The 26,720-nt window shown below is 35.1% G+C and overlaps 1 protein-coding gene across 1 annotated transcript; it reads left to right on the forward strand.

Moving 5' to 3' along the window:
- The first annotated feature begins 639 nt into the window (after window positions 1-639).
- On the forward strand, window positions 640-24,459 carry LOC110793160 (anaphase-promoting complex subunit 2). The gene is made up of 17 exons (XM_021998002.2): window positions 640-1,169; window positions 3,478-3,552; window positions 4,261-4,492; window positions 5,476-5,765; window positions 6,873-6,944; window positions 10,885-11,129; window positions 17,366-17,779; window positions 19,366-19,567; window positions 19,727-19,841; window positions 19,919-20,001; window positions 20,696-20,815; window positions 20,957-21,045; window positions 21,127-21,208; window positions 22,077-22,265; window positions 23,340-23,408; window positions 23,490-23,673; window positions 24,207-24,459. Exons 1-16 carry the CDS (start codon window positions 969-971, stop codon window positions 23,610-23,612), a joined length of 2,601 nt encoding a protein of 866 aa, XP_021853694.1. The 5' UTR covers window positions 640-968; the 3' UTR covers window positions 23,613-23,673; window positions 24,207-24,459.
- Window positions 24,460-26,720: the final 2,261 nt, after the last annotated feature.

Raw genomic sequence — 26,720 nt, forward strand, 5'->3', positions numbered from 1 at the left:
AACCCCTCAAAAGCATATTTTTATAGTTTAAAAGCACATATTTACAAATTAAAAGCACTTTTTACAGTTTTAAAGCACATTGTTACAGATGAAAAGCAAAGTTTTGCAAGTAAAAGGAAATGAAAAACATATAAGTATGTGCTTTTAAATCGTTAATGTGCTTTTTAAGTATGTAAATGTGCTTTTAAGCCGTAAAAATATGTGCTTTTAACCCGGTTGCATGTAGAACTACATACAATCGGGTGTACCTTATAATTTGTGGTCCTTGCTCGTAACATATACTCGTAAGTAAAGCTAGTTGTGGCCTGCCCAATCGAGTGTGCTTATAGGCTATAGGCGAGCCCGTGTGCCTAATTATGCATAATAACGCTGACTCCATTAGTTACATGTGATGCCATTTTTTTTTAAAAAGGCGGCCAAACATGTCCAAGCCCATGTGCCCCCATGTCATGTATGTTGTGTTTAAATCTAATTTTATTCAATTTAACGTACTTTGTCGCATTGCACATTATTTTGCCTCTTCTATCATGTATTTTTCCAAATAATGTGATTTTGTGCTGTAACGTGCTATAAGTAGCCTGACCCACTTCCATCTATACTCGCAAGTAGCAGGTACTAAAAGATAATTATTCGGCAATTTCATAACTCCGCATTTCATTAACGAGGAATTTGATTTCTCCTTGTCCATGAAGAAGTGGCGCCAAACCTTAAAAACTGAAACTCCGGTTATTTATCCGGCCAAAACCTCACCAATTGAAGAAAATTAGTTGATCGTCAACTTTCAACGTCACACCTTACCTTAGCTCAAACACTTTTCAAAATCACACATTTAATTCCATAAACCTAACCCCTCTTTGTCTTCTCTTCCCCAATTCAATTTCCCTCTTCCTAACCTAATTTCATCCAATTCAACTCAGTTTTCTCAACAAGTCCACGAAATGGAGTCGATTTAACTCTCCGATTGCAATATGGCAGCCCTGGACTCTCTCACCTCCGATTCAATTGAAGAAATTCTTGAAAGCTGGAATTGTTTCTGCTTCAGTACTGACGCACTCTTAAACGGCAATGTTGAAGTCGCTGTTGGCGATAAGTTCGTCTCTTGCGTGCATTTTCTATGTAGTCACCACCTTCGCTCGCTCGTCGAAGATCAATTCTTTCAATCCCTTGAGGTATTACTTCCCATTTTCTTCCTCAATTGATTTCAATATATTTTTTCATCCCAGGAATTAGGAAATGTGTACGTTTTGTAAAACTATACCTGTTTAAAGGAGATTATTTAGTGTAATTGTTCACCTAAAATTATACTTCGTGGTGGTGGTGGTAGACTGGTAGTGGTGAAGGGCGAGGGCTTGTAGGAAGTAATGAGTTACAAATGTACAAGCGAGGCCGTTGTAGCTTAAATTATTAATTTAGTAAGTCATCATTATTATTACCCCATTGCCTCAAAGAGGCTCCCGCAAGAAGCGGGGTAAAGGGGGTCGGACGTACGCAACTACCCCTGCAATTGCAGAGAGGGTGTTTCCAATTGATCCAAACGCGATAACGGGACGACAACGGGACGACCATCTTCTACTTCATGAGTTCATGGAAAGGAAGCAAAGAGGTATTAAGAGCCATTTGATTTAGTAAATTACATCCTACAACCAAAAGAACAAATGAACCTTTGGCTCCATCGGAAATGGACAAATTAGTAATTAATTATTAATTACTTCAGTAAGGAAGAAAATTTCTATTGTACAATCAGTTGTAATTGTATGTACTACAATGAAGACTATATTTTTAAGGAGACTATTATTGTTGGGGTTGGGCTTTTAGGAGCTAATTAGTGGAATTGCTGTGGAACACGATAGGACATTAATGATGTGAATTTTCCTCCCATTAATTAAAATCTGCTTGAATAATTTTGGCCCCCCTTTATGCCACGGGCAATAGGCCACCGCACCCGTGGCCTTCCCTGGGTGGAAAAGGGGGGTGGGTGTGTTAGGGGTTGTAGGAGCGCGATAGTGTAAGTAAGTTACAAGCATGGAATTAAAACTCAATCGTTCCGTTATGTAACACACGTTCTGTAACAGGTTTTGGATTTGCCGTTTTGTAAAACCCTGTTACATGACGTGATGACGGTGGGACAAAAATCACAACTTTCTCCCCGCTTTTTCTGTTACGTAACGGTAACTCGCCGCATTAGAACGTTTTTTTTCCATTACATTGTTTTTTGTACAAAATGGCCACAAATATTTTATGAATTAATATGTATTTTATGAAATATGATATTTTGAGTGATTATTTACCCACTCATATTATGAATTTATAAGTTTGGTTATATTGTGTTGAAATAATATTTTTAAAACTTAACAGTATTAACAGGTTTAAACATGTTAATGTGAATTTTTAGGCAAAATTCACACCGCGTTAGCCGAGATCCGTTTTATTTATCCGTTACAAGTTGTTTCCACGCCAACGCGACCGTTTCCGTGATCGCGCCGCACCGGCTGTTTTTTTCTGTGGTTACAAGTGCACTAGGGTGGCCATTTTAAGTTTATGGTTTATTGATTTTCTATTTTTTACAAATTGAGGGAGTAGTAGTGCAATTTATTCAAAGTCTACAGACTCCACTCTTTGAATTGTTTAGATGATTTTTTCATCCATAGCAGTCCTGCGTTTAGTTGGGAGGAGCTTGTACATGCTGGTTTGTTATTTGAGCTGTTGATACTTAACATAACAAATTTTGCTGAGAATTTCTCTTTGAGATACAGAGCCTCAGAGGGCTTTTCAAACTCAAGGCATGGTGTATTTGAACTTGTTAGAGTTGTACGTCTAAGGAAATGCTTTGTGTCTTTTCATGATAAGTTGATAACTCAAGGCAGTAAATATACACGTCGCAGTTAGCTATTAGCCATTTTACTAGTTATCAATTGTTGTCAGTATGTCGCTCTAAGGCGAAGAGGATCCTAGAAGTTAAGCACAAGGTGAATTTTAAAGCCTAGGAGAAGCAAACTGTTGTCATTCTTATTAATGAGATAGAGTATTATTCAAGGTTAGCTTTAAAAATCAATAGATTGTTCGCAGCAATGCATAATACCATACCATATCGAAAAAAGAACACTAGAACTCATAAACTTCATTTTTTAGTAAAAAAAGAGACTATTTTCAGCAGAACTTTGATGTTGAAGCACCTCAAGGCACCCACATGTGACCCCCTCTAAACCTTTTACTTCAGTGACATAATTGTTCTTTTTATACGTTAGTACGTTACCCTAAGTTATGTTCACTAAATAAAGCCGAGTCACAAAGTGAAGTATACAATTCATTTCGTTATCAAAGACATACACTCTTTCCAATGTGGAACTTTGAAAGTTTAGTTTCTTTCACAATTGTGGGTGCCTTATTTTATGAAACAGAGGGATTATTTCTCCGTATCATTATTCAGATACCCTTTATAAGGATTAATCATTCCGGTAAATTAATGTTCTTTTTCAGGTAACTTTTGAGACAAGAGGTGCGTCAAGATTCTGGCATCATTTTGATGCTTACGTCGATGGTTCTTTGTTGACGGTGCGTACATCTCAGATTCCCAAAGAATATTTTCTTCTTTGTTGACGGTGCCTGAAGTGAAGATAATAGAACTTCATTAAATTGGACTCTGTACTAAGTTCTTTCATACATTGAGAAGCTTCTGATCCTGTATACTTCGTACTTTATTTTTAGTTTTTTACTAAAATATAGAACAGCCTATTAAAGCCTTTCAAGTACAAAACTTAAATTTCAAGCAACTTAGTACTACTGCCTAACTTGCATATTTGCGGCCATAGGCAAGACATAAATCTGATCGCATAAGTACCTTTTGATTTGGACTAGTCTTTTAAGAAATATAATGGATACTTTTGGACTGTTCTTCGTGTTTATACATGATCTTTTCCACTTCATTAAGCAATAATTTCATTCTGTCATTATTTTATCTGTTCATTATATGTGACATTGTCCATAGCACATAAATGGAACTACTATCTCTGTGGAGACCTGGTGTATTTCTGTTAGATGTGCTGCATGGTTACCTCTCCTAGGCCTTTGAAATTAGCCAGTAGGCTGTGAACTCTCCTACGCCTTTACTGCAGAAATCGTGTATCTGACAGTGTGTAGTTCTGTACGCTTGTCTTTATCTTAAGCTACTCCATTTTATAAGCTGAACTCTGTTTGTTACACAACTATGGTCTTAAAAGTAAAATCAATTAACCTATTTTTGTTTTCTTGGGGAGGGGGCAGAATGAAGAGAGTGGATTAGAGGAAGTGTTGTACAAAGCTTTGGAAGAATTATCATTGGTGAAGCAATGCCAAGAGAGAACTCTGTTAATGCTTGTTCATAGTTTGCAATCCTGTAGGAATAGTATGTTGGACAAGAAATATAGTGCAGATGCAGAAAGAGTCTATCTTCTTTCTAAATACCAGCTAATGGTGTCTTCAGTGCTCATGGCATCACTTCCCCGTCAATTTCCTGGTAAGTCTTGCATGTCACTCAATCATAATAATATCTCTGTCTTTTAAATTGGGTTGTGAATTTTGATCGACAAGGTCTATAACAGATACCATCATCAACAGTATGGTTATGCAGTGACAGCTAGGATTAATCATTGTATGGCACTTGAACAATCTTCCCTGGAAGCCGCAGTGGTCTCTGCCTAAATGAAGCCTTTTTTCATGTTATTGTTCATGAGAAATAAAAATTTACATTTTAGGTGGATTAAATTCTGTTCTAAGGTAATTAAATTGCTTGAGATTGCCAATTACTGGCTTTATTTTAATGATTAACAGCTGCCGGTTTAATCAACTTATATTTTATTTCGTTATGCCTACAAAAAATCATATCTGATCTGGGAATTCCTCAACAAGTACAATCTAATGATGCACAATTATATGCACTTGCTATATTATAGCTGGAACTCTCTGAACTTGCATTTGTCATGTACTCAAGGGGAGATAAATTTACTGATTATATTTAATTTAAAACCTATTTGCTTTGAAGTTTCCGTGCTTTGTTTTCTGAGCAGTATGTAGAGCATAGATCTGTTGAGTTTTTATTTTGCACACATACAATTGTAATCAACTCCTTTTTTCTTGGTTACTCTCTTGGGGCTAGGCTGCTAGGGATAGAGTGAGATAAGATTTCGCTTATGCTATCTTACTCCCCCCAGCTTAAATTTGTAACACCAGAGCTATATGGTGGTTATTGTTCTGTTAGTGACCAAATGTTCATCAAATTCATTCTCTACTTCATGTGTAAACTGAGAAAACCAGAATTGACCGTCATGAATATATTCCAGCCTCTTTTATCTTTTTGCATTACTTAGTGATTGATGGACAATCTTTACCTATTACTGCCTGAGAGTCCAATTTTTTTGACATTCTTGGAAGGATTTAATGATTTATCATCACTTTTATGTTGCTGAATATTATTGATGTCTTATGTTTGCGATCTCTCAGCAATCTTAAACCAATATTTTAAGAGAAGGCTGGAAGAGCTAAGTACCCTAATGGATGGGAGTTGCCAGGAAGAACTTCATGATAAGGAGAATATGGATTTGGATGAGAAACGCAAATCGTTCTCTGGGGTTGGTGAGATGGATATTGATGAACACTATGATCGGAAGAAACTTTCAGAGAACAGTTTATTAGTTAAGAACATTGGAAAGGTGGTTCAAGACCTAAGAAGCCTGGGATTCACATCAATGACTGAGGATGCATATGCTTCTGCTATCTTTTTGCTATTGAAGGTGAGCATTGGTTGCTGCAACCACTAGCAATTGTTGTCCTCCATGCTTGTATTCATTGTTTCCTTTACGAAGGGTGTAGGAAATTTTGTCAAAAGACAATAAGAACATTCTGTTTGAATGACTTTGGTCATTTCTATGGGAATTGGGAAGCGGACTTCAAGAAAGTATGACTATGTGGTTTCGAGAAGGACAATTGAATTATAACTTGATCAAAATTTCTAAGTCATAACAGACGTCGAAATGCAATATCTTGAAATGTTTTATAAGCTCTAGAGAATTGATCAATTATTAAAAGTAATCTTTGAAGTTGGTACTGGTTCTGACCTCAGAAAAGTCTGCAGCTTTCTTTAAGAAACTAATTCCTTCACGCAAAGGACAATATTTAGAATACACACTGTAAGCTGTAAGTAGCTCGTCATCTTGCCTTGCCCTGGTCAGTAATTGTCCTTTTATTTTGGCAGAATATATTGTTGCTCTCCCCATTATCCCGAGTTTACCAAATGGATTCTTTTGTTTTGCATATATTGCATACTTCACCTGTATATGTAGTGAGTTGGATTGTATAAAGAAAGCCATCATCTTTTACAAGAATGCATTCAATTAGTTAGTACTGATTAGCTATAAAAAAATGGTCACATTGGAAGTTAAGTAGCTATAAATAACCTATTGAAAGATGATTAGTTTCACTGAGGATGCAAAGAAAAAGCGAAGAATCACTTTACCAATTTCTTCTAATCACTCGATCTCGAAGCTGCTTCTGTGATGACCATGATGACATGACTAGAAGCAGATGATACTGAATATCTCTGATTTATGGTGACCTTGATGCTCTGACGTCCCGGCTGTTTCAGTAATGTATAGACTGATGTTTAGACCATAGTTGTACCGTTCTTCAAAGGTTTTCAACTTATGTATCTCAATCTTTAAAATGCTTATCATTCTTGTAATAACAATCCTTTTCAGATGTTTTCCATAGCCTATAATTTTAGATTAACTTTGATGCTCTGCAATATTTGAAGCTTTTTATCCCCATTTCTCAGTTCTAGTTCTAGCCCTAGTTCTAGTTATGCTAACTCTAAGTTTGTGCTGGTCTTGGGTTGCTGGCAGGATAAAGTTCAAGATTTGGCTGGCGATGATTATAGGAGTTCAGTCCTGGACTCCATCAAAGTGTGGATTCAGGTAGTTTCTTCATAATGTATTTCTGCTCTGTGTGTTCTAATTTTATTATCTGTGCAAATTCAAAGACGATTGCTAGATTTGCTGAAGTAAATATGGTGTTAACGTATAGTTTCTCGAAACATGGTAGATGCGTATTTATTAGTTATATATAATATGTAAAAGTAACTAGGTGAATAGTCCACTCTATTTAACTGCGAGCCTTGACATTACACACCCACACACACACATGCACACACTATTGTAAAACACAAAACTATCCTGTTCATTTACTGATTACTTCAATAATATGACCCCTTCAATCAGTTGGGCTGGATTTCTGGAGGACTAATGGACATATTGTGTTTAAGATACAAATGTACTGAGAAAAAAAATGCCCTTTTATGAACTATGAAGAGATCGGCTAGCTAATATATATGAGAATGTAGAGAACAGTAAGGTCTCCTGCAAAATGTCATCCTAAAGCCCGACTTGTGTTCACAAATTTGGGAACAAAGATCAACGGCAGCACTGAAAATAAGGAAATATGCTGCAAAATTAGTTATCAGAACTCGGAAGAGGGGTATGAGGTGAGTGACAATTAATTAGTTAGAGAATTGAGTAAGGAGCAAGTTAGGAATGTGTGAGATGATAGAAGGGAAGCTAAACTAATTGTAAGATCATCCAGTAAAGTAGAGAGAGAAAGCTTCACTAGGGAAGTAGGGAGAGCGTCCAGCCGTCCACTCACCTCTCTTTTGTGGGGTAGCTGTATTTTGAGTTTTTGACTACTTGGTGATAATCACCCTGTATCTTCCTTAAATGTGCATCCCAATTAAGACTTCTTTTTAAAATCGATCTGGATTCCTTGTATTACCATGAGCCATTCACTGAAAGTCTGGAACAAAATCAGAGTCAACATTGATATGCTTTATTGCACTCATAATGAACAGATGAAGGTACCGGTTGATACTATCACAAAGTAAAGTATCAGGATGTGAAAGATTCATACCAGGCTCATCCAAAGAATCTTAGTGGTAGGGTTAGTAATGGAATGATACTTAGCCTATGTGGACAACTCAAAGATAATGCGTTGCTTCTTGGTATCCTTGGAGATTATGATTTTGGGGCCCATGAAGAAACCATAGTCAACAGTGATGGTAGGTTGATAATCAGCTTGTGGTAGTACCATGAGCATTGATGCCTTGTAAGAAAAGAGTGATAGCTTGTAATTGGATTTCGGCTATGTTCTCTTCACCTGAAATTAGGTGATATGTTCTCTTTATCGTCTGGTTTGGTTTTGTCTAGTCTGCTCTAATCTGTTATAATCTCCTAGGAGCCCTTGTTTTACTGAACTTTGACCGTATTTTTTATGCTAATATATAAGAAAAAATAATTATAAGTGGGGTCTTCTTGTATTCCTTTTGGCTTTGATTGATTTACAAAATACATTTTCCATTAAAAATCATTTTTCATGCTCAAATTTTTTCAAGGGAAATAAAAAATGCAAAATAGTTTTCTTTGTTTAGTTCCTTACAAGAAAACTTATGGAAACAAAGGAAAATGGAAGTGGAAGGGAGAGGATGGATGAGAGGAGAGAAATAGAATGGTAAGGAGAGGGAGGAAAATGAGACATTTTTTCCTTACACAAAGAAACTGTTTTCCATCATTGAAGAGTTATTTTCTACCTCTGGGAAAGTAGTTTTCCAACCCTTCATAAACCAAACAAATGAAAACGGGAAAATAATTTTTGTCAAAACAACAAACCGACCCTTAATTTGTATTTCAAATATCTAATTTTCATAAATTTTGATAAAACGGGATAAATGATATTTAGTAATCAATAAATGAAAATAAGATCTAGACTGGTTTTGTCTGCAATCTGGTATTATTTTAAAAAGAATAAGTAATAAGCTCTTGAAATAAGGCGAAGAGAACAAAACCTTAATTGGTAACATTATCTTCCTGGACTTTTTTTTTTCATAATAGATATTTTCTTCATTAGTTGGCTTGCGTTAAGCCTCTATAGAATGAGCAGCTGTTTAAAGATATTGGCAAAACGAGATTTAGGACAGGTGAAAATTTGAACCTAGTTTGGTGACATGGAGGCAAAAAAGATTTCGAGTGTTTGATCTTGCTTTACCGTAGAGAATGAGAATGAAAGAAACTTTTACCTCAAAATCTTACTCAGATGCCGCTCGCTTCTTTTTTGGTGTGATGCAATGTCAAACCAAAATTTCCAACAAGCATTACTGCAGGGTTTGTGTACCTGAAGGTCCTGGCTCGAAGAAAGTAACTGAGGGGGCTGAGATCTTACGGCGCATATTGGCTTGAGAGAAGTTGAATAAATATGGTCTATAGACTTTTAGAGAATTGGGACTTCTAATAAGTATTTTATCATCGACCAACTAAAGTAAAACAACAGTGCAGTGCAAGAGTGATATACAAGCACTAAAATAAGAGTGGGGCTTAATGATGGAATCAAGCACGAGAGGCCTTTTGAAGGACATTAATATCTTCATGGAGTTTACGCAGTTGAACACATGAACAGGGATTTGAGGATGTTGAAGTTCAAGAGGTTGTTTTGTGTAGACAGTTTCAGTCAAAGACTATGTGGGAAATCATTTCATCTGTAACAGAGAGTAGTAGACTAGTAGATTATGTCACTATCTAAATAGTTTTAGTCGAATTGTCCAATTGGAGGAAACATCATGAGATAGACCACAATTGTTCCAGTTCCAGGTTTAACAACAGGACTAAACATCTCATTAAATTCAATATCAGCTTGTTGATGAATCCCGGGGAAACTAAAAGAGCTTTTGGCCATCCTACAGATCATCAAAATGATATTTTAATTTGTAAATCCACTTACTTTCATCCAGGTTCATAATAGGGGAAAGCGGAACCAAAAGTCCATATGTGCATTCAACTCATCAATCACGGGCTTCCTTTTAATATCATATTTTGATGCGGTTAATTAGGGAGTTTGATTAAAATGACATAGTAGTTAATTTATAAAATGACTGAGATTTTGCGTAAGTTTGTATTGGATGTATATGAGACACAATAAAGTAGGAGGAAACCACGGGTAGCAGACAGGCAGACAAGGGAAGTGATAGGCTAGACATAAAGAAGACGCTTGCTTGAGGGAGAACTTATCAGGAGTACTGTCCATAGGGGTAGGTGACAAGAAAGGACTAAGGACCGATTGCGAAGGGGTTACAAGAGCGGATGTTACTAAATATTGTAGCAAAGGAGAACTGGAGAAGAAGCATAAAACAACTAACATCCTGAATGATATTATCAGGAGTATAAGAAGGAACTATGGGGGGAGGAGCGAAAACTGTACAAGTAGCCAAACTAGGAGACTGCAATACAATCAAAAGAGTCGGAAAGTAGATGATGTCTCGCGGATGAGGAAAGAATTTGGAAAGTGAGACTTATGAAACCTGGGGTATTAAGTCTTGGTTGCATTGCATCTGGAACTGAGATACTAATCTTGTAGACTCCAATGTTATTCTCCCCTTTGCTCTGTGTAGCCAGCCTTGAATATTTGGGTTTTGCGCATGTATGTATACTGACATATGTGAAATTGTAATCTATTTCCCATATTTGGTGAAAATGATCCGTTCATTCACAAGAAATCATTTCATCATATGCTGGGATCATAAGTTGTGTATCTCCGATTATCAGGTATATCAATTTACTTGAAAGACTCATGCTTGAGTGGTTATCTATATGAACCAATAGTTGCAAATATATCAATTATACATGTATTGTTGGTCCTTGAAAGTTTTATGAAATTAGCAATTCAGCGCCTTTATGATTTTATAATGAATTGATGTTGTGACGGAAGGTTAATATCAGGCATTGTGTCTTCAACGCATAAACATATTATAGATTGTGTATACGTGTATTAGAAGTTATACATAACTGATAATGGAATTGTGTGGTTGCACTGTTGCAGGCTGTACCATTTCATTTCTTGCATGCACTCCTTACTTATCTTGGCGATTCTGTCTGCCCTGATAGCCCATCTTCTGGTCTCAAGTCACCGTTGGCTTCACATCCATCCTCATTCTATCCTGGGGTGGACACTCCATCTGAAGGACTCATCAGATGGAAATTGCGGCTAGAGTATTTTGCTTATGAAACATTGCAAGATTTAAGGATTGCCAAACTATTTGATATAATAGTGGATTATCCTGACAGGTATACATTTTCTCTATTTATTTTCCTAATAATTGCTCGGAGGGCTATTTTAATCTTGTTTTTCTATATAGATTGTTTTCCACTTTCCAAAATGGCATTCTTGTGCTGCCATAGCATTTAAGAATTACTTGGGTAGGGAGGTTCAGAGGAATAGGGTTAAGGTGTAATAATTTCTGATTGAGGACTGATTGTTCTCTTTAATTTATTTTAAATAGGTGCCCCCATTCCTAGTGGTGTACCTGTAACGCCCCAACTTCTAGACACCATTAATTTGGTTAATTATATTTGTTTAGCAGCGGAAACATAAACTTAGTCGGAGCATCATATGCCGTATCTCCCTCGCGGGAAATACAAGACGACATAAAGCTTCTTAATCTATTAAATAAACTTAATTAACGATAAATATTCTTGACATTGATTAAAACTTAGTAGTATAAGCTAACTCAATTCTTGAAATTATACTAGAGTTTAATTAATACATCCTTTATTACTAGAGCGACACACTTATTCTACTAAACATGGATCGTGAATTTGACTGTTACATCTTCACACTAAGGCGTCCAAAGTCTTCATTGTACCTAAAACAAAAAGCAACACCTGAGCCGAGGACCAGCAACATACTACCCTAACAACGCAATTTCATTTCAACTCAGTTTACTTAATTTCCAAACAGGGAGAGTAGAATATAGGAAAACAATTTCATAAAATCATTGCAATAAATCATAATTTATAATTTGAAACTGTAATAGTTCCTATTATCTTTTATGAAACATTCATTTTACTTGGTAAGTGACTAGTATATAGCCTTGTGGGACTTCTCCCACCTTGCGATAGTCCTCAAGGAGTACTCTCCCTTGTTAGATATACGGTCGTACCTTTAATAGTTTCTTTTTTTTTTTAACTTGCGGTAACCTCAAGGAGCATTCTCCCTTGTTGGGTGTCCCGCGGTACGATGGTACGTGCACGACCTAGAAGTAGTAACTCCACTTACTACCGGGACCTGTTACACTTTTATTTACCATGTTCCGTATCTTATTCATAACTCATAAAACATCATTCTTATAAAATCATTACTTTAATAAAAACAACTTCATAAAATACTTTGAGCATCCATTCTTAGTAAAATCATTCATAAACACATTTGAATATCATCATTCATACAACACACTAATAAACACATTTCATATCCCACAATCCAATTAAAAGCATATCATTATAAATAAATTTCACAATTTTATAAAACACATTTTATAAGGGGATTGTGGGTGTTAGCAATTGTTATTTCAATCCGTACACTCCTTTTTCATAGTATTGATGGACCGTATTTCCCGAGCTCCGAGCACTTTTTATAATATAGGAAACAACTATATTAATCAGTAACTAACCAAAATATTATAATTTAGTTAGTTGAAAAATCATTTTGTTCCCACTTGGAAATATTGGTATTACACTAATACGTATAAACTAATGCAAACCAATTTAAAAGATAAAACACTAATGAAAGATAACTTAACCAACATTATTAAGGGGGAAAATAGGTTGACTTTTGAAAATAAAAAGTGTACAGGCTCTCTCAATTCTTAATTTGAATTCAAGAATGGCAAGACCAAACTTTGGTGCTTTTACTGGCAAGATACGAACTAACACAGGAGGGAGTTGGAGTTGTGTGAGGTAATGGCGGATTGGTGCCACAAGGGCATCACAGGGAGGAGTGTTCTGGTGGGGGTAGCGATGTGTCGCCGATGTTTCTGGGCGGAAGTGAAGGTGGTGTTTCACATCGGTGATGATAGTGAGGAGAAAGAAAAAGGGAGTATGTGAATTCGGGTTTCGGTTTCGGCGAGGAATGCTACAACATATACTTGTTATTTGTGGGCATTGGTCGACATTTGTTTGTTATGAGGTGTATGATGGTGTACACGGTGGTGGAAGAAGGTTGCAGAGGCGGCAATTAGCTCATCCTTCATGGTTTGGTATAATGGGGGGTTTTATAGGGAGTTGAAGGGGGGAAGAAAAGTAAGCAATTAGCTCTTCCTTCGTGGTTTTGTAAAACCTCTAAAGCAATATCATGGAAATGTGTGAGGATAGTTAAACCGGGTGCTCTTTATTTGCTTAGTAAGTTTGAAATGATGAATAAGCTGGTTTGTAAGTGACACTTGGAAAGAATTTTCATGGCTCATGGAGCTGCTTCCACGGCAGAGATTTGGAGAAGAAGAAGTGGACTTTGGCTTTTTTTTGTTGACTTATATTTTAGGAAATTTCGTAATTTAACAAACTAGAGCTACTTTCTGATTTTTGGGTTGAAAATGAGGCTTAGTTAAGATTGATCGAGTTCGTACACTACCCATATCAATTTTGAAAATAATTTCTTATTAACAAATCAAGACACTAAATTTTTTATAAAGAGTTAAATCGTAAAATAATACTGAATTCTAAAAAAAATCAAATTATCTAGGACGTTTTTTATTAAGCTAATAATAGTAATTAATATTAACAAAACATGTTTTTGAAATGTGGGGTATTACAATACCTATTGTGTCGGATACAAGGATAGTAGGAAGCGAGGGACTATCACAATAATCAATGTTCAAATAGGGGGAATAAATGACCAGAATTTGCATTCTGGTCCACCGCTTGATTTTCTTCTCTGATGATGTCCTCATATTTTACACTCGTTCTATCTTCATAAGCTTCGTATAATTTTGTTCCTTAACAAAATAAGAGACTGGGTACAATTTTGATAAACAACTGTTTTTTAAACACTCCATTCTTTTTCATGTGTAAATAGAGCAAGTTACTAAATCTAGAGGAATGGCGATTGTGACAGAGTGTGCATGCCAGTCTTAACTTTTAGGTGGTGTTTGGTTTGCTAAAGGGAAAGGGAATGACATCAAGAAAGGGAAAGAAGGAAAAAGGAAAGCAAAAGTGTTAGATTTCATGCATTGTTTGTTTTAGACCATTGTTAACCATGTGCAAAAAAAATCCCCATCCTTCTCTCTACCCACTTTCTCACTCATCATTTTCCATTTTTCCCATTAGGAATTTTTTTTCCCCACCCCCTCTTATCCATAAGCAAAAAATTCTCCCCACCACTACCAGAGTTACCTGGTTCGCCCCTAACCCCCGCGAACCGCGAACCGGTTCGCCTGTACCGATTCGCGGTTCGCCGGCGATCCAATTCGCGATTTTTCACGAACCAAACCAAAACCCTAGTTTTAACGATTGAAGGTCCGAGAAGGCGATAGAAGATAAAATATATTGGGGCTTTTGTTTGAGAAGGACATACGTGTTGATTCCGACCATCAATTGTTGTTTTTGTTTTTCTTTCGTCTTGCTGAAAATTAACTCCATGGATGAGGTCGAGGTGAATAACTGAACTGCCGAAGATAGAAGATGGTGGTTGTGTTTTTATTTGTTTTAATATTTTTTTACTTATTTTGTACTTTTTGTTTTATTCTTGTACTTTTTGTTTGTATATGAGTCTTTTTATTTTGACGGGTTGTGCATGAGTCACTAACTCACTATTCTATTAAATGTGGACCCATTATTCTATTAAATTTTATTTTTTTGCATTGAGTGGCTAACAAACAAACGTATAAGCAGCTATATACTACGGAGTACTCCCTCTGTCCCTTAATACTTGCACCGTTTTGACTTTTTGCACTATTCATATAATTCACTTGAACCCTATTTTATTTCTAGTATATGAAAACAAATGTTAGTATAATATACTGTTGGCTTCATCTTAATATATATTTTCATAATATTGAAAAAAACTATTTTTTTATAATATATTGGTGGTCAAAGATGTGCATTGGCAAACGTGTCCAGTCCAAACGGTGCGAGTATTAAGAGACGGAGGGAGTAATACGGAGTAGTATTCTTATTATTTTATTTGCTTAATTTTTATCAACTTTAATACTTTTATTAACTTTAGTACAATTCGTTTTTTATTGTCAGGCAGCTAGACTGACTTTGATCTTTAATTGATCTGGTAGCTAGAGTTTAGGCGTTAATTTGAATTACAAAAAAAAAAATAAAAAAATCCATACCCCTATAGCGAACCTAAAATCAGCTACCCCCGAACCGCGAACCCGAACCCGTACCCCGTACCGAAGCGAACCACGAACCAGGTAACTCTGACCACTACTCTCTCTAGTCATACCCCACATTCTCCATCAACTATATACCTACCTTGTTAATATTAATTATACAATTATTTCCATTACTAAATATGTTTTTGTTAATTGATGTCGTTTAAGAAATACTAATAATACGTAAATAATTAATTAAATCAAATACTAATTATCTTAGGAAATTATAATAATAATAATAATAATAATAATAATAATAATAATAATAACGTAAAACTAAAATGGAATAACAATAACAATAGTAACTGATACACGAAATTAGAGAGAGAAGTAGAATTTTTTTTTTGTCTAAATATTTGAAAATGGATGTCAATTTATATATCCCGAAAAAATATGACTGATGGTAATTTTTTATTAATCAGAAAATGCAAAAAATAGCCGTTGAAATATTAACGTTACACAATTCAAAAACAAAAATCTGATTTGTTAAACCCAAACTGCCATGACACATGTCGTTGAGCCATTGGTCCCATTTGGTGAGTAAAAATTCATTTCTCACCGTACCAAGGGGGTTTTTGGTTTTGCATAGGGGTGGACACGAACAGAACTGTTCGTGAACAACTCGAAATCGGTTCCATAAAAGTTCGGCTCGAGGTCGATTAGTTTGTAAATGAACCAAGTTTGAGCTTAAATTTATGGTTCGATAACTAAACGAACCAAACTCAAACTCAAACTCAATGGTGTTTGGCTCGAAAGCTCGGTAGGTCGTTAATTTAAGAATAATATTGCGTATTTATGAGATTTTTATATATCGTTTAATACCATTGTCCAAACTATCAATTAAATAACAAATACGAGATAATATTTTACATAACTTGTCCAAGAAAAATATATTATAATGTTAGATTAAGAAAATTATTAGTAATATTATTGTACCTGTTGGTAGAATATGGTTTATCAGTGTATCGAATCAAGGCTCAAACAAGCTCGAAACTCGGTTCGAACTCGAAGAATTCTTATCAAGTCTGGCTCAATAAGGATTTTTAAGCTCGGGGTAAGTTCGAGCTCGAGTTCGAACTCGGGAAAAATTAACCAAATCAAGTCGAGCCATATTAGAGTTCGGCTCGTGTCCACCCCTAGTTTTGCATTGATGGTTAATTTGTATGAAAAAGTAGAATATATTACATATAAATAGGAATAAAGTACACGGGGAAGGGAATATAGTACATGGGGAGGTTTTCAATGTATTTTTTTTGTGGTCTCAAATGAGGGTAATATGGGAAGTATTTTATGTTCAAATAAGGAAACAAGACTATAATTATGGGACGCCCGATTTGGAATACATGACTATAATTTTGGGACGGAGGGAGTAGTTATTTTGAACATATATATATATATTGAGATTAACCCTTAACCCAATAACAATTAAAAATACAAAATCTGTCTTTATATCTTCGTAATAAATGTTGTCAAAGTTAGTAATTGAATGGTGTGAAAAGTTATATGATGCATCTATTAAGAAACAAAGGAGGTACTTTTGTATATTAGTAACAAAAATGTTTTCAAAGTTAATGTATGAACAATGCAAAATGTTGCATATATTAAAACAGAAAGAAAAATATGTAGTCCTCTTTTAGGAAATGCATGTATTTAATGCTTATACTTTCCCTTAGCGGTGTAGCCAAATCGTATTTTTTTGTGGTAGGATTCTCTTTCTTTTGCTTTGACGCGGTTGCATTGGTTGGAGAGGAATGATATGATTTCCATGGTTCAGAATCTTCTTTGCTTTAGCGAATTATGTATTAAGCCTCTTTTTCGACTCATGCTCATGAGGCATTCCATAACGCATCTCTTCCTAATGTATTGCGAGATTGGAGATATCTTCTGCCAAGAGTTTTGGTGGACTTCAAATCCACCTACTTTGTAACTCTTCTTATGTTGTTAAATGAAATTATTTTCTAATAAAAATATAGGAAAATGATATAGAGGCTAAGAGTGCTAACTGCATTGGTTTAGTTATGGGTTTTCCCTTTCTTCAGTAACTTGGCATCTATTTGATGTGAGGTTCAAATGCAGCATACACAGAATCGTGAATGTTTCTTATGCATCAACTGATGTCATGCTTATGTCTTTTTGGTGTTGTAGCTCACCAGCAATTGAAGACTTAAAACAGTGTCTTGATTACACTGGGCAACATTCAAAATTAGTTGATTCCTTCATCTCTGCCCTTAAGTACCGCTTGCTTACTGCTGGTGCTTCAACTAATGATATACTGCACCAATATGTTTCAACTATTAAAGCACTAAAGACAATAGACCCAGCTGGTATATTTCTCGAAGCTGTTGGTGAGCCTATACGAGATTATTTGAGGGGAAGAAAAGACACCATAAAATGCATCGTAACCCTGTTGACCGATGGAAGTGGTGGAAATGCAAGTTCTGGCGCTGCTGGGGATAGTCTACTTGAAGAGTTGAACAGAGATGAGGAAAACCAAGAGAATATTAATCTTGATGATGATTTTAATGTCGATGACAAGCAATCATGGCTTAATGCTCAACGGTATGTACATCTCAAAGTTCGATGACCTTCTTGCCTAACTTTTTCAAGCATAGTGGGTAATTGGTAATCCTTGCGTAACTTTCATGTCATTGAGATAGCACAAATCAGAAGTCAATATCAGTATTTATTTCCTATTAGTTTTTGCAACTGATATAATTGTTGATTTATCTAGCCTCTTTTAAAACGCTTAATGAATTGCTTATAAGGTTAATTTTTATGTCAAAAATGGTAACTTGAAGAAAAGCATTGAACCAGACCTAATGGAGGAAGGAAAATATATACTGAGATGATAGAACCTTAACATTAGGAGGCATTCTTGATCCTCATGTTCACAGCTACATGTTGATAGAAAGTAAAGTTGCCCCACTTGAAAAATGTAAGGTAGGCGGCGGGGCATGGTTTTCTTTTCTGATGTTTTCTGGTATTTGTAATTCATGGATATTCGACTTTAGTGAAGATTCTCAACCATATCTGCTATCAAGGTTCTTGTGTCTTTCTACAGTCAGGGAAGCAGAGAAGTACCAATTTGTTCTAGAAGCTACATGGGAAAACCCATTTTTGTTTCCAATTTAAAGTAACAGAGAAGTGGCAATTTTTTAACTTCTTTGTTTCTACTGCTTGAGCAAAATTGATTCGTCTCCCGGAGAGGAAGAAATAGAATTCCTGCATGGAAAAGAGGAGAGCGAAATATGAAATCAGGAAGAATGACATCGTGAGTCTGATTGAGGCATTGCCGGGACCATTATGCTTTTAATTCTTCAAAGATAACTTATGGACCTGAACATGTGAAATAGCTTAATCTTGGATGATCCTGTCACTTGTTATTGTACCTATCTGGTTTTCTGACATTTCTGGATTCCAATTTTAAAAATACGCTGTAGTATGGCATTTAAGTTGTTAGAAATCAATTGACTATTTAAACTGCAAATTGAACTCAGGCTGTTTTGAGTTGAAGTGAATAGTGACTTGCGTTTGGACACTATTTCTTCAAAAAAAAACAGTTTGGACACCCAAATGATCCATCTATATATAGAAAAGGGGGGCAGATGCTTGTTTGAAATAGGAGTTGAAAGTGGGTATGGATTGCAATAGTCACCCGATCATGCTTCACCATTTCAGGTGAGGAAGATTCATATTCACGACTTCGATAAAATCATTATATTTGTGTGACAGTGCTATGAACAAGTCAACAAACAATGATAGTGTATTAGGCTTTCTTATTGGTATCTCAAATTTTGTGTCCACTATGTTATTGGCCCTACTATCCTGTTTGCTTCCATCCATTTAATACAGGTATAGATGGGGAAATTTTTCTTTGATAACCTCTGGAGAAAATTTAAAAGTAACCTAGTAAACCTCTTTTTGATGATATTCGTGTTAACGGGGTTTTAAGTGGGAAAGCTTAAGTAGATATTATTAGAAAGTCATTAATCACAGTTACAGGGAATTTTGAGTTTTGGTCCATCTTTTTTTCTTTTCTTCTTCCTCTGCGTGTTTGTGTTTGTGGAACGCAAGCGTGTGTGTGTGTCTGTGTGCGGGAGCATGTGTGTTTGTTTGTTTGTTTATTGAGTTAGTCTCTGTTTCAGTTGGGAACCAGATCCTGTGGAGGCTGACCCTCTAAAGGGTAGTAGAAACAGAAGGAAAGTTGATGTACTTGGAATGGTTGTTGGGATAATTGGATCAAAGGATCAGCTAGTGAATGAATATCGTGTTATGCTTGCTGAAAAGCTTCTGAACAAATCTGACTATGATATTGACTCAGAGATACGGACACTGGAACTGCTGAAGGTAGGTGGTTGTGTGTACTGATGATGCTATGCAAGATATTCATTGTCATTGATGGGCATAAGTGCATTACCGCATAACTGTCCAATAATTTGAAACTGCAGGTTTTAGTTTCTAACGTGACATTGTTGATGTGTTGTTCACATTTTCCTTTTCTGTTAGATACATTTTGGGGAGAGTAGCATGCAGAAATGTGAGATTATGCTTAATGATTTGATTGATTCCAAGAGAACTAACAACAATATTAAAAAAACTATTCCAAAGCCATCTCTAGCAGGTACTTTGTAACTTTTTTCTTTTACAAGACTAGTTATATTCAGATTAGAATTTTTGTTTACTGAGATTTGCTTGTAGAAGGTGAAGTGGAGAAATCTGAGTTTTCGCTTGATGCTCTTGCTGCTACAATAATATCATCAAATTTCTGGCCTCCAATCCAGGTACGCCTCTTTGCTTCAATGGTTACTTGATGTCTGATAAGAATGTTACGAGAGGGAGAAAGCCTTGATGTCTGATAAGGGGGAGGGCCTAACAAGCGTTCTTCTTTTTTATACGGAGTATGTAACATGTGGTCCTTGTAAGAGTTGAACTATCCTTTTATTTTACGGTAAACGCTACACTATTTTCTTTCTGGGTGTGAGCATGGAGGGGTCAGATACTCAGATGTAGATAGCTTTACCTGTAACTGCAAATAGTTTGTTCCATGAGAAGCTTGAATTGAAAGACATTTGACTGACCAACTACTTTCTCAACAAATAAGTACTGATTGAAAATCTAGTGAGACATTTAATATAGTCTGTAATGACCTGACAGTGAAAACGGGGTAAACCTTCTCTGGCCCTGCAGCCCTATGTGTTAACTTTGAAACTCTCTAGTTATTAGACTGGGCTTCTCAGAAAGAGAAAAAGGAGATTCTGATATTGATTTGTTCTGCCAAAATTCTGCTTCTGGACCCTAGAAGTGCGGCAGTAGCTCGGTCAAATCTCAAATGGATATTTTGTGCAATTGGAAAAATTAACATTAGAAGCAACTAGCAAGTACCAAGTGCTTGATCTTTCATTTTTTTGTCATTTGCATTGCTTGATTCTCCTGCCCCCAAACACACTTTTAACACAGCATGGAAATTCATGCCAGGACGAGCCTGTTAATCTACCAGGGTCAGTTGATGAGCTTTTATCAGACTATGCAAAAAGGTTTCATGAAATTAAAACACCGCGCAAGCTATTATGGAAAAAAAACCTTGGTGTTGTCAAGGTTTGTCAGTTTAAGTTCACCAGCTTGTATGATTTTCTGCACAATAGTGCTTGTTTTATGTTTCTATCTAGCACTGTTTTTCTAATTCTCTTCTATGTTTTTTCTCTTATTCTGTCTGTCTTGGTTCATCTTTCCATTTAGTTGGAATTACAATTTGAAGAAAAAGCTGTCCAATTTTCAGTCTCTCCAATTCTTGCATCTATTATAATGCAATTTCAGGACCAAACCCGGTAAATCTCACAATAATTTTAGTGTATCTTATGCTCTTGTTTTGTCAATGTGTAAAACATTCATGTTAATCTTTGTGTTAGTTGGACGGCGGAAGATCTTGCAGCTGCTGTTGGGGTGCCTGTTGACATACTTAATCGAAGGATAAATTTTTGGATCAGCAAGGTAATAAACCCTCAGAAAATAGGGTACAAAACTGCTTGGTGATGTGTGAGTTATGCTATCTGATGCTATGTCACTCCCTCTGTAACACAAGATATATGTACTTCGGGTTTTATAACTTCTTAGGATAAATATCTGCACTTGTATGGTAGCCTATCACTCCTTCTGACACTAATGTTCCTTGGAAGGGTCAACACTCTACATCCCATACAAATAGTTTCCATTGACTAAGCACTCACACTAAGACAGACACAAGTACTGCAAATATTGATGGACCACCCTTATGAAGTTAATTATTTAGTTAGAACGTACTTGTGTTTATTGATATTTAATACTGTGCTGAAATTAAATGAAAGGTATTGTTTGCAATTGCTAATAAAAGCTGTACATGAAGAACATACTGGTGTTTATTGATATCCAGTAACATAAGTTGGTACCTCAGAAAATAAAAAATACGAATATTTGTTATGGGATGGAGAGAGTCCCATTTTGAAGTTATTTAGCGATTACTTTCTAATATCTGATTCTATCTTTCTGCCCTTTTACATCTTTAAAATTCATCATACATGCTATTGTGAAGTAATATTTTTTCGATATTATTTCTTTTAACTTGGTGAGCTTGTGGTTGATTGTATCTGTGGCTGTTACTATGCACCATGTACTACTCTCCGTAAAAAAAAAATCCAGTGGTTCCTCTTCTTGTCATAGATTTGGTTTAGATTCTTTGAGTACATCTGCCACTGCTTATGGTTGATGCTAGATTGAAATTATTTAAGTGATAGATTTTTGGTTTAAAGAAAACTAGAACAAGATTTGATGGAATGCCGCTAAGCTCTATTTTCTTTTTGTCTTTTTCGTTTCTTTCTTCTAGGGAATTCTTTCAGAATCATTGGGAGAAGATACCAATTATCACATATTTTCACTGATGGAAGGGGCTGACTCTAATAGAACTGGTATTCACGGGGGCAGTAATGATGAACATCTCATGGGTGATGAAGACGGGGACAGATCGCTGGCATCTGTTGAAGATCAATTACACAAAGAAATGACTGTTTATGAGGTATGGCATATGAAAGAGAATTTAGTAGATTGGCACTAGTAACTAGTAGGTGACACTTTGTTCAGTAAAATCCAATGCATGGTCGATTGCATGGAATTCCGAGTCTCTGTTGATGTCATAGTTCTTAGGCTCTGTTCAAACTTGAAATATTGGTATCATCTAGTGCTTATTGCAAATTAACATGCTATCATTTGCTTATAATCTGAGCTAAACGTAGGATATAAGCAGAACCAGTGTCATCACTATCAGCCTGCTAATTTCCTTTCTTGCAAAGTCCCTCAAGGATCTTATAGAGGATGCATCTAATGTTTTTTGTTTGAGTTCAATGTGTGTTTGTTGTTAGCGAGCCAACCTATTTCTTGTAAAATCTTATTGTGTAACATATTGTAATGTGATCAATTGTGTTCTTTTCGGATTTGTGGCCGTCCAGCCCTTTAAAACATAAGAACTGATATGAAATGGGCAGGGTACTTTCTTGTGTTAACATGGAAGGAAGGGAATATCCCGAACTAGTTGTTAAATCTCCTTGGTGCATAGATGCTTATTTGCTTTCTACCCTTGATGTATAATATCATCAGTCATTTTGGTGGAAGCTTGGCCATGCGTTTCAGCAACTCTTTTCTTTTGTGAACACCTATGCTTGTAGTTCATTTTCTTTTTTCAGCATTTAAGCATTTAGTTGGATATTGGTGAATATTCTTTTATATTGTTATGGGCAAAACAAGTGCTTAGAGCCACAGGTCCACAAGATAAGGGCAATGTACCAGATAGGTCACATGTGATATTACATGTAATGGACTTCTGAGTGCCAGCATCTTTTTTCAATGCAATTATTGTCTGAAACAAGTTTACTTGATAAATCATCCCGTATTTTAATAAAAACTATTGGATAATCCATCAACAATCATTCCTGCTGGTGTGATGTGTGTTTTTTTTAGTTGTATACACCTGTTGTATACAGCAGAAACTGTTTTTTCCCTATCTACATGGTGGCTGTATAAATTTCTGGAGAAAGACGTGTACTTACATGTAAGATTTTCCAGAGATACTGATTCTGTCTTGATATTGTTTCAGAAATTTATCTTGGGGATGCTGACAAACTTTGGCAGCATGGCGTTGGATCGAATTCACAACACTTTAAAGGTAACTTATAAATAAAGAAGCCTAAGTTTAATAAGTGTAACCATTTTGTGCCACGAAATCAGAAAGAAATATTTCCTGCAGATGTTCTGTGTTGCCGATCCTCAATATGATAAATCACTCCAACAACTACAGAGCTTCTTAGCTGGCCTTGTTTCAGAAGAAAAGTTGGAACTAAGGGAGGGAATGTATGTCTTGAAGAAATGATCAACATCACTTGCAACTGCATTATCCCTTCCCTTATATCAGTATTGATTGAATCGAAATGGTAAGTAAATTCTTTAAATTCGTTGTTGGCCTCATAGATAAGATGTGGCCTAGGAGGAAACATGTATTATTCTCATTTGCAACCATTTATGTCATCACTTGTCCATGCATTTGTAACTTGCTATGTACTCCCTTTGTCCCTTGATTTTCTTTGCATATAGATTTGAAAGAACTGTAATATGAAGTAATAAAGGTGGAATAAAGTAAAATAGATATGAATAACGGGAGAAAAAGAGAAAGTGTTGGGGGGGGGAGGGAGAAAAATGGTTGATGTGATAGAGAGAGTTAAAATATACATCACGTTGTTTTCTTTAACTGAAAATAAGTGAAGACATTTCGGGATTGCCTGAATAAAAAAAAATGTGAAGAAAATTAGGGGTCAAGGCAGTATTATCTTCGTTGCGATTCAGCTTTACAATGTATGCTTATATTTTGCATGAATGGAACCGAGGGATGCTGAATAGTGAATACTGATAGCCTTTAAGTTGATCGTTTCAAATTTTGTTCTGACTTAATGAGTGCACCTATATGAAGGTGAGACATGATTGTACAATGGAATAAGCTGCAATGAGCCAATGAGGGAGCATATCTTGCAGCCATTTTTTCGAGGACTGCAAAAACGTCAATATTATTTATTTATGTATGTATGCACCCTGTAAATTCAGCGGCGAATGTTTGTGATTGTTATGTAAATTGTACACTAGTTTATTTACTTAATTGTAACAGTAAGGATGTGTTAACTGTAAATTATTTTTCATAATGAATATGCATATTTTACTTTTTGTTCTTTCTCAGCGCGAAACTTCTTGTTTCTGAAATGCTAATTAAATAAGTCCTTGTTGCAAACGAGTTGCTAAGGCCATGCCACCCCTGGGAAACACTCCACAAGAGTTGGGGTCTGGGACTGAATATTGACAAGTGAAATTGTTGTAAATTAGGGGAAGATGATAGAAGTAAACAAGGTGTTGCAAGATGCTCTTGCACACCACCACTTATAATATGCCACCTCAATTTTAAAAGATTTATCTCTTTTGAAAATTTCAAACTGAAATTTGAAATGTATTTTGAAATTTTAATTTTGAATTTCAAATTTGTTTTAAGTTCCCAGCAATCAGCAATAATAATCTTTAATTCCCCATAAAAGCAATGAGTGCATTTCCCATAAAGGAAACGAGTAACCAAAAAATCATCTAATATTTTGATCTTGTCATGACTAAAATGATCTCGTAAAAGGGTTTTGATCTGCAATTAAAAATTTGGTTATTTATCCTCTTGAGAAGAATCGAACACGGGTTTGCGCAGTTAGAGTAGATGTTGTAACAACTTAGTAGTGACCATTGTAGCAAGGGGTATCAGCACGTAAGTCATTGCAAACATAAATCTTATAATCTAATTTTACCGTGTTTGAGAATTCTAAATATGATTTATGTAAATGTGAAATGATCATTTATAATCGTAGATAATATTATAATACATTCATATGTTCTAGCTATCTTTTCTAATCTTGGTGGTGGGTCATAATTTTGTATTATAACAAGAAATAAACAACCTACTGAGTAGATGTTTATGAAAATGTTAGGAGTTACACATCTATTTTACTTGAGTTTATCTTTATTTAAATTTAATTTCTTCAAAAGTTATATAATCTTGTGTAATCTTAGCCAAACTTAGTAATTAAAGGCTAACTCTTCGAAGTTTGATCTAAATAATTCATTTACAACGTACGGAGTTATTATTTTTGGATAATATTACTATTTTACAGGTTTAGACATACGGTAATAAAAATTTCATTTGGAGACTGGTAAACATTTTCTGGTATCATTAAGTTTTATTGTAAGTCTTTGTGTGATCATAAAAATATGTAGTATATAATTTTTAAAAAATAAATTATATTTTTAACAACCAACTCTTTTTTGATAATGAGGTAAATTAATTATCAGATAGTCCCCATAAAGATAACGATTCACCAAAAAATCATAGTTAAAGGTGAAAAAACATTCAATATTAAGTTTGATGTTTTATTGACTAAAATGATCCCATAATTTGGTTTGTCACAATTAAAAATTTACTTAATTTTTTCTCTAGTCAATAATCAAGTACGGGTTCTCGCAGTTAGATCGAGTAGATGTTATAACAGTGTAGTAGTGACCCCTTTAGCAAGAGGGATCAACACATATGTCATTTCAAACGAAACTTTTTAATATAATTTTATGGAGTTTGAGAATTCAAAATAGGATTTCTTTAAAGGGGAAATCATCCTTTTTAATCGTAGATAATAATACAATCTTCGGTCCTATTTCAATAAAGGGTTATTGGCAAAAAAATCTTTTTTATTATATTTTTACTAGGAAGTACTTCGTATACTTTTTTAATGAAAATTAAATTTTATAAGTATGTATTTTAATACGTGGGATCATTTTATGTATTATGAAATCTAAACATTCGCTGCTTATAAAACCTTATCTACATTCTCAAAATATCAAATATATTATATATTTTCTAGCACAAATGGATGTGCTGATACCCCTTGCCAAACTGGTTACAACGAAGTTTATATGATCATCTTTACACTGCCCCTAGACTTGCGTTTGATCCTTTATATGTGGATCTTTTTTTTTTCTTTGGGCAATTGTTGTTTTATGTTACTATTGTTTTTATGGTTTCTTTTTAGTATTTACGGAATCATATAATAAACAATACTTCCTTTCTTTATGTATTGAATCTTTTTATGGGATCATTTGTGAGTTTATTCATAAATTTTATCCAATTTTATTTATTTTTTCATCCAGTTATATGGCAGTAACGATATGCTATTTCGACAATATATGATGTGAAATGTAATGACAGATGCGTGCAACGAACAATCTTTTGTGTATCAGAAACTCGTAGATGTAGTTTAAGCTTCAGATATTATGAATAATATAATGGTTTTCAAAAAATATATTTGTTGTAAACAATGAAGTTTAGACTTTGAGTTTAATTATCATGTGTAGCTTCATCAGAAAACTTTTTGTTATGTCTTGAAAAAAAATGCATGTACTCATATGA

This window comes from Spinacia oleracea, chromosome 6, assembly GCF_020520425.1.
Source record: "Spinacia oleracea cultivar Varoflay chromosome 6, BTI_SOV_V1, whole genome shotgun sequence".
In the NCBI taxonomy this organism is placed as follows: domain Eukaryota; kingdom Viridiplantae; phylum Streptophyta; class Magnoliopsida; order Caryophyllales; family Amaranthaceae; genus Spinacia; species Spinacia oleracea.

Bases quoted from the DNA above. Each gene is read 5' to 3' on its own strand.
- LOC110793160 (XM_021998002.2), top strand. From the start codon at position 969: ATGGCAGCCCTGGACTCTCTCACCTCCGATTCAATTGAAGAAATTCTT. The intron at 20,002-20,695 runs GTACGCCTCTTT...AATTCATGCCAG, and splicing joins ATTTCTGGCCTCCAATCCAG to GACGAGCCTGTTAATCTACC. The intron at 21,209-22,076 runs GTAATAAACCCT...TCTTTCTTCTAG, and splicing joins TAAATTTTTGGATCAGCAAG to GGAATTCTTTCAGAATCATT.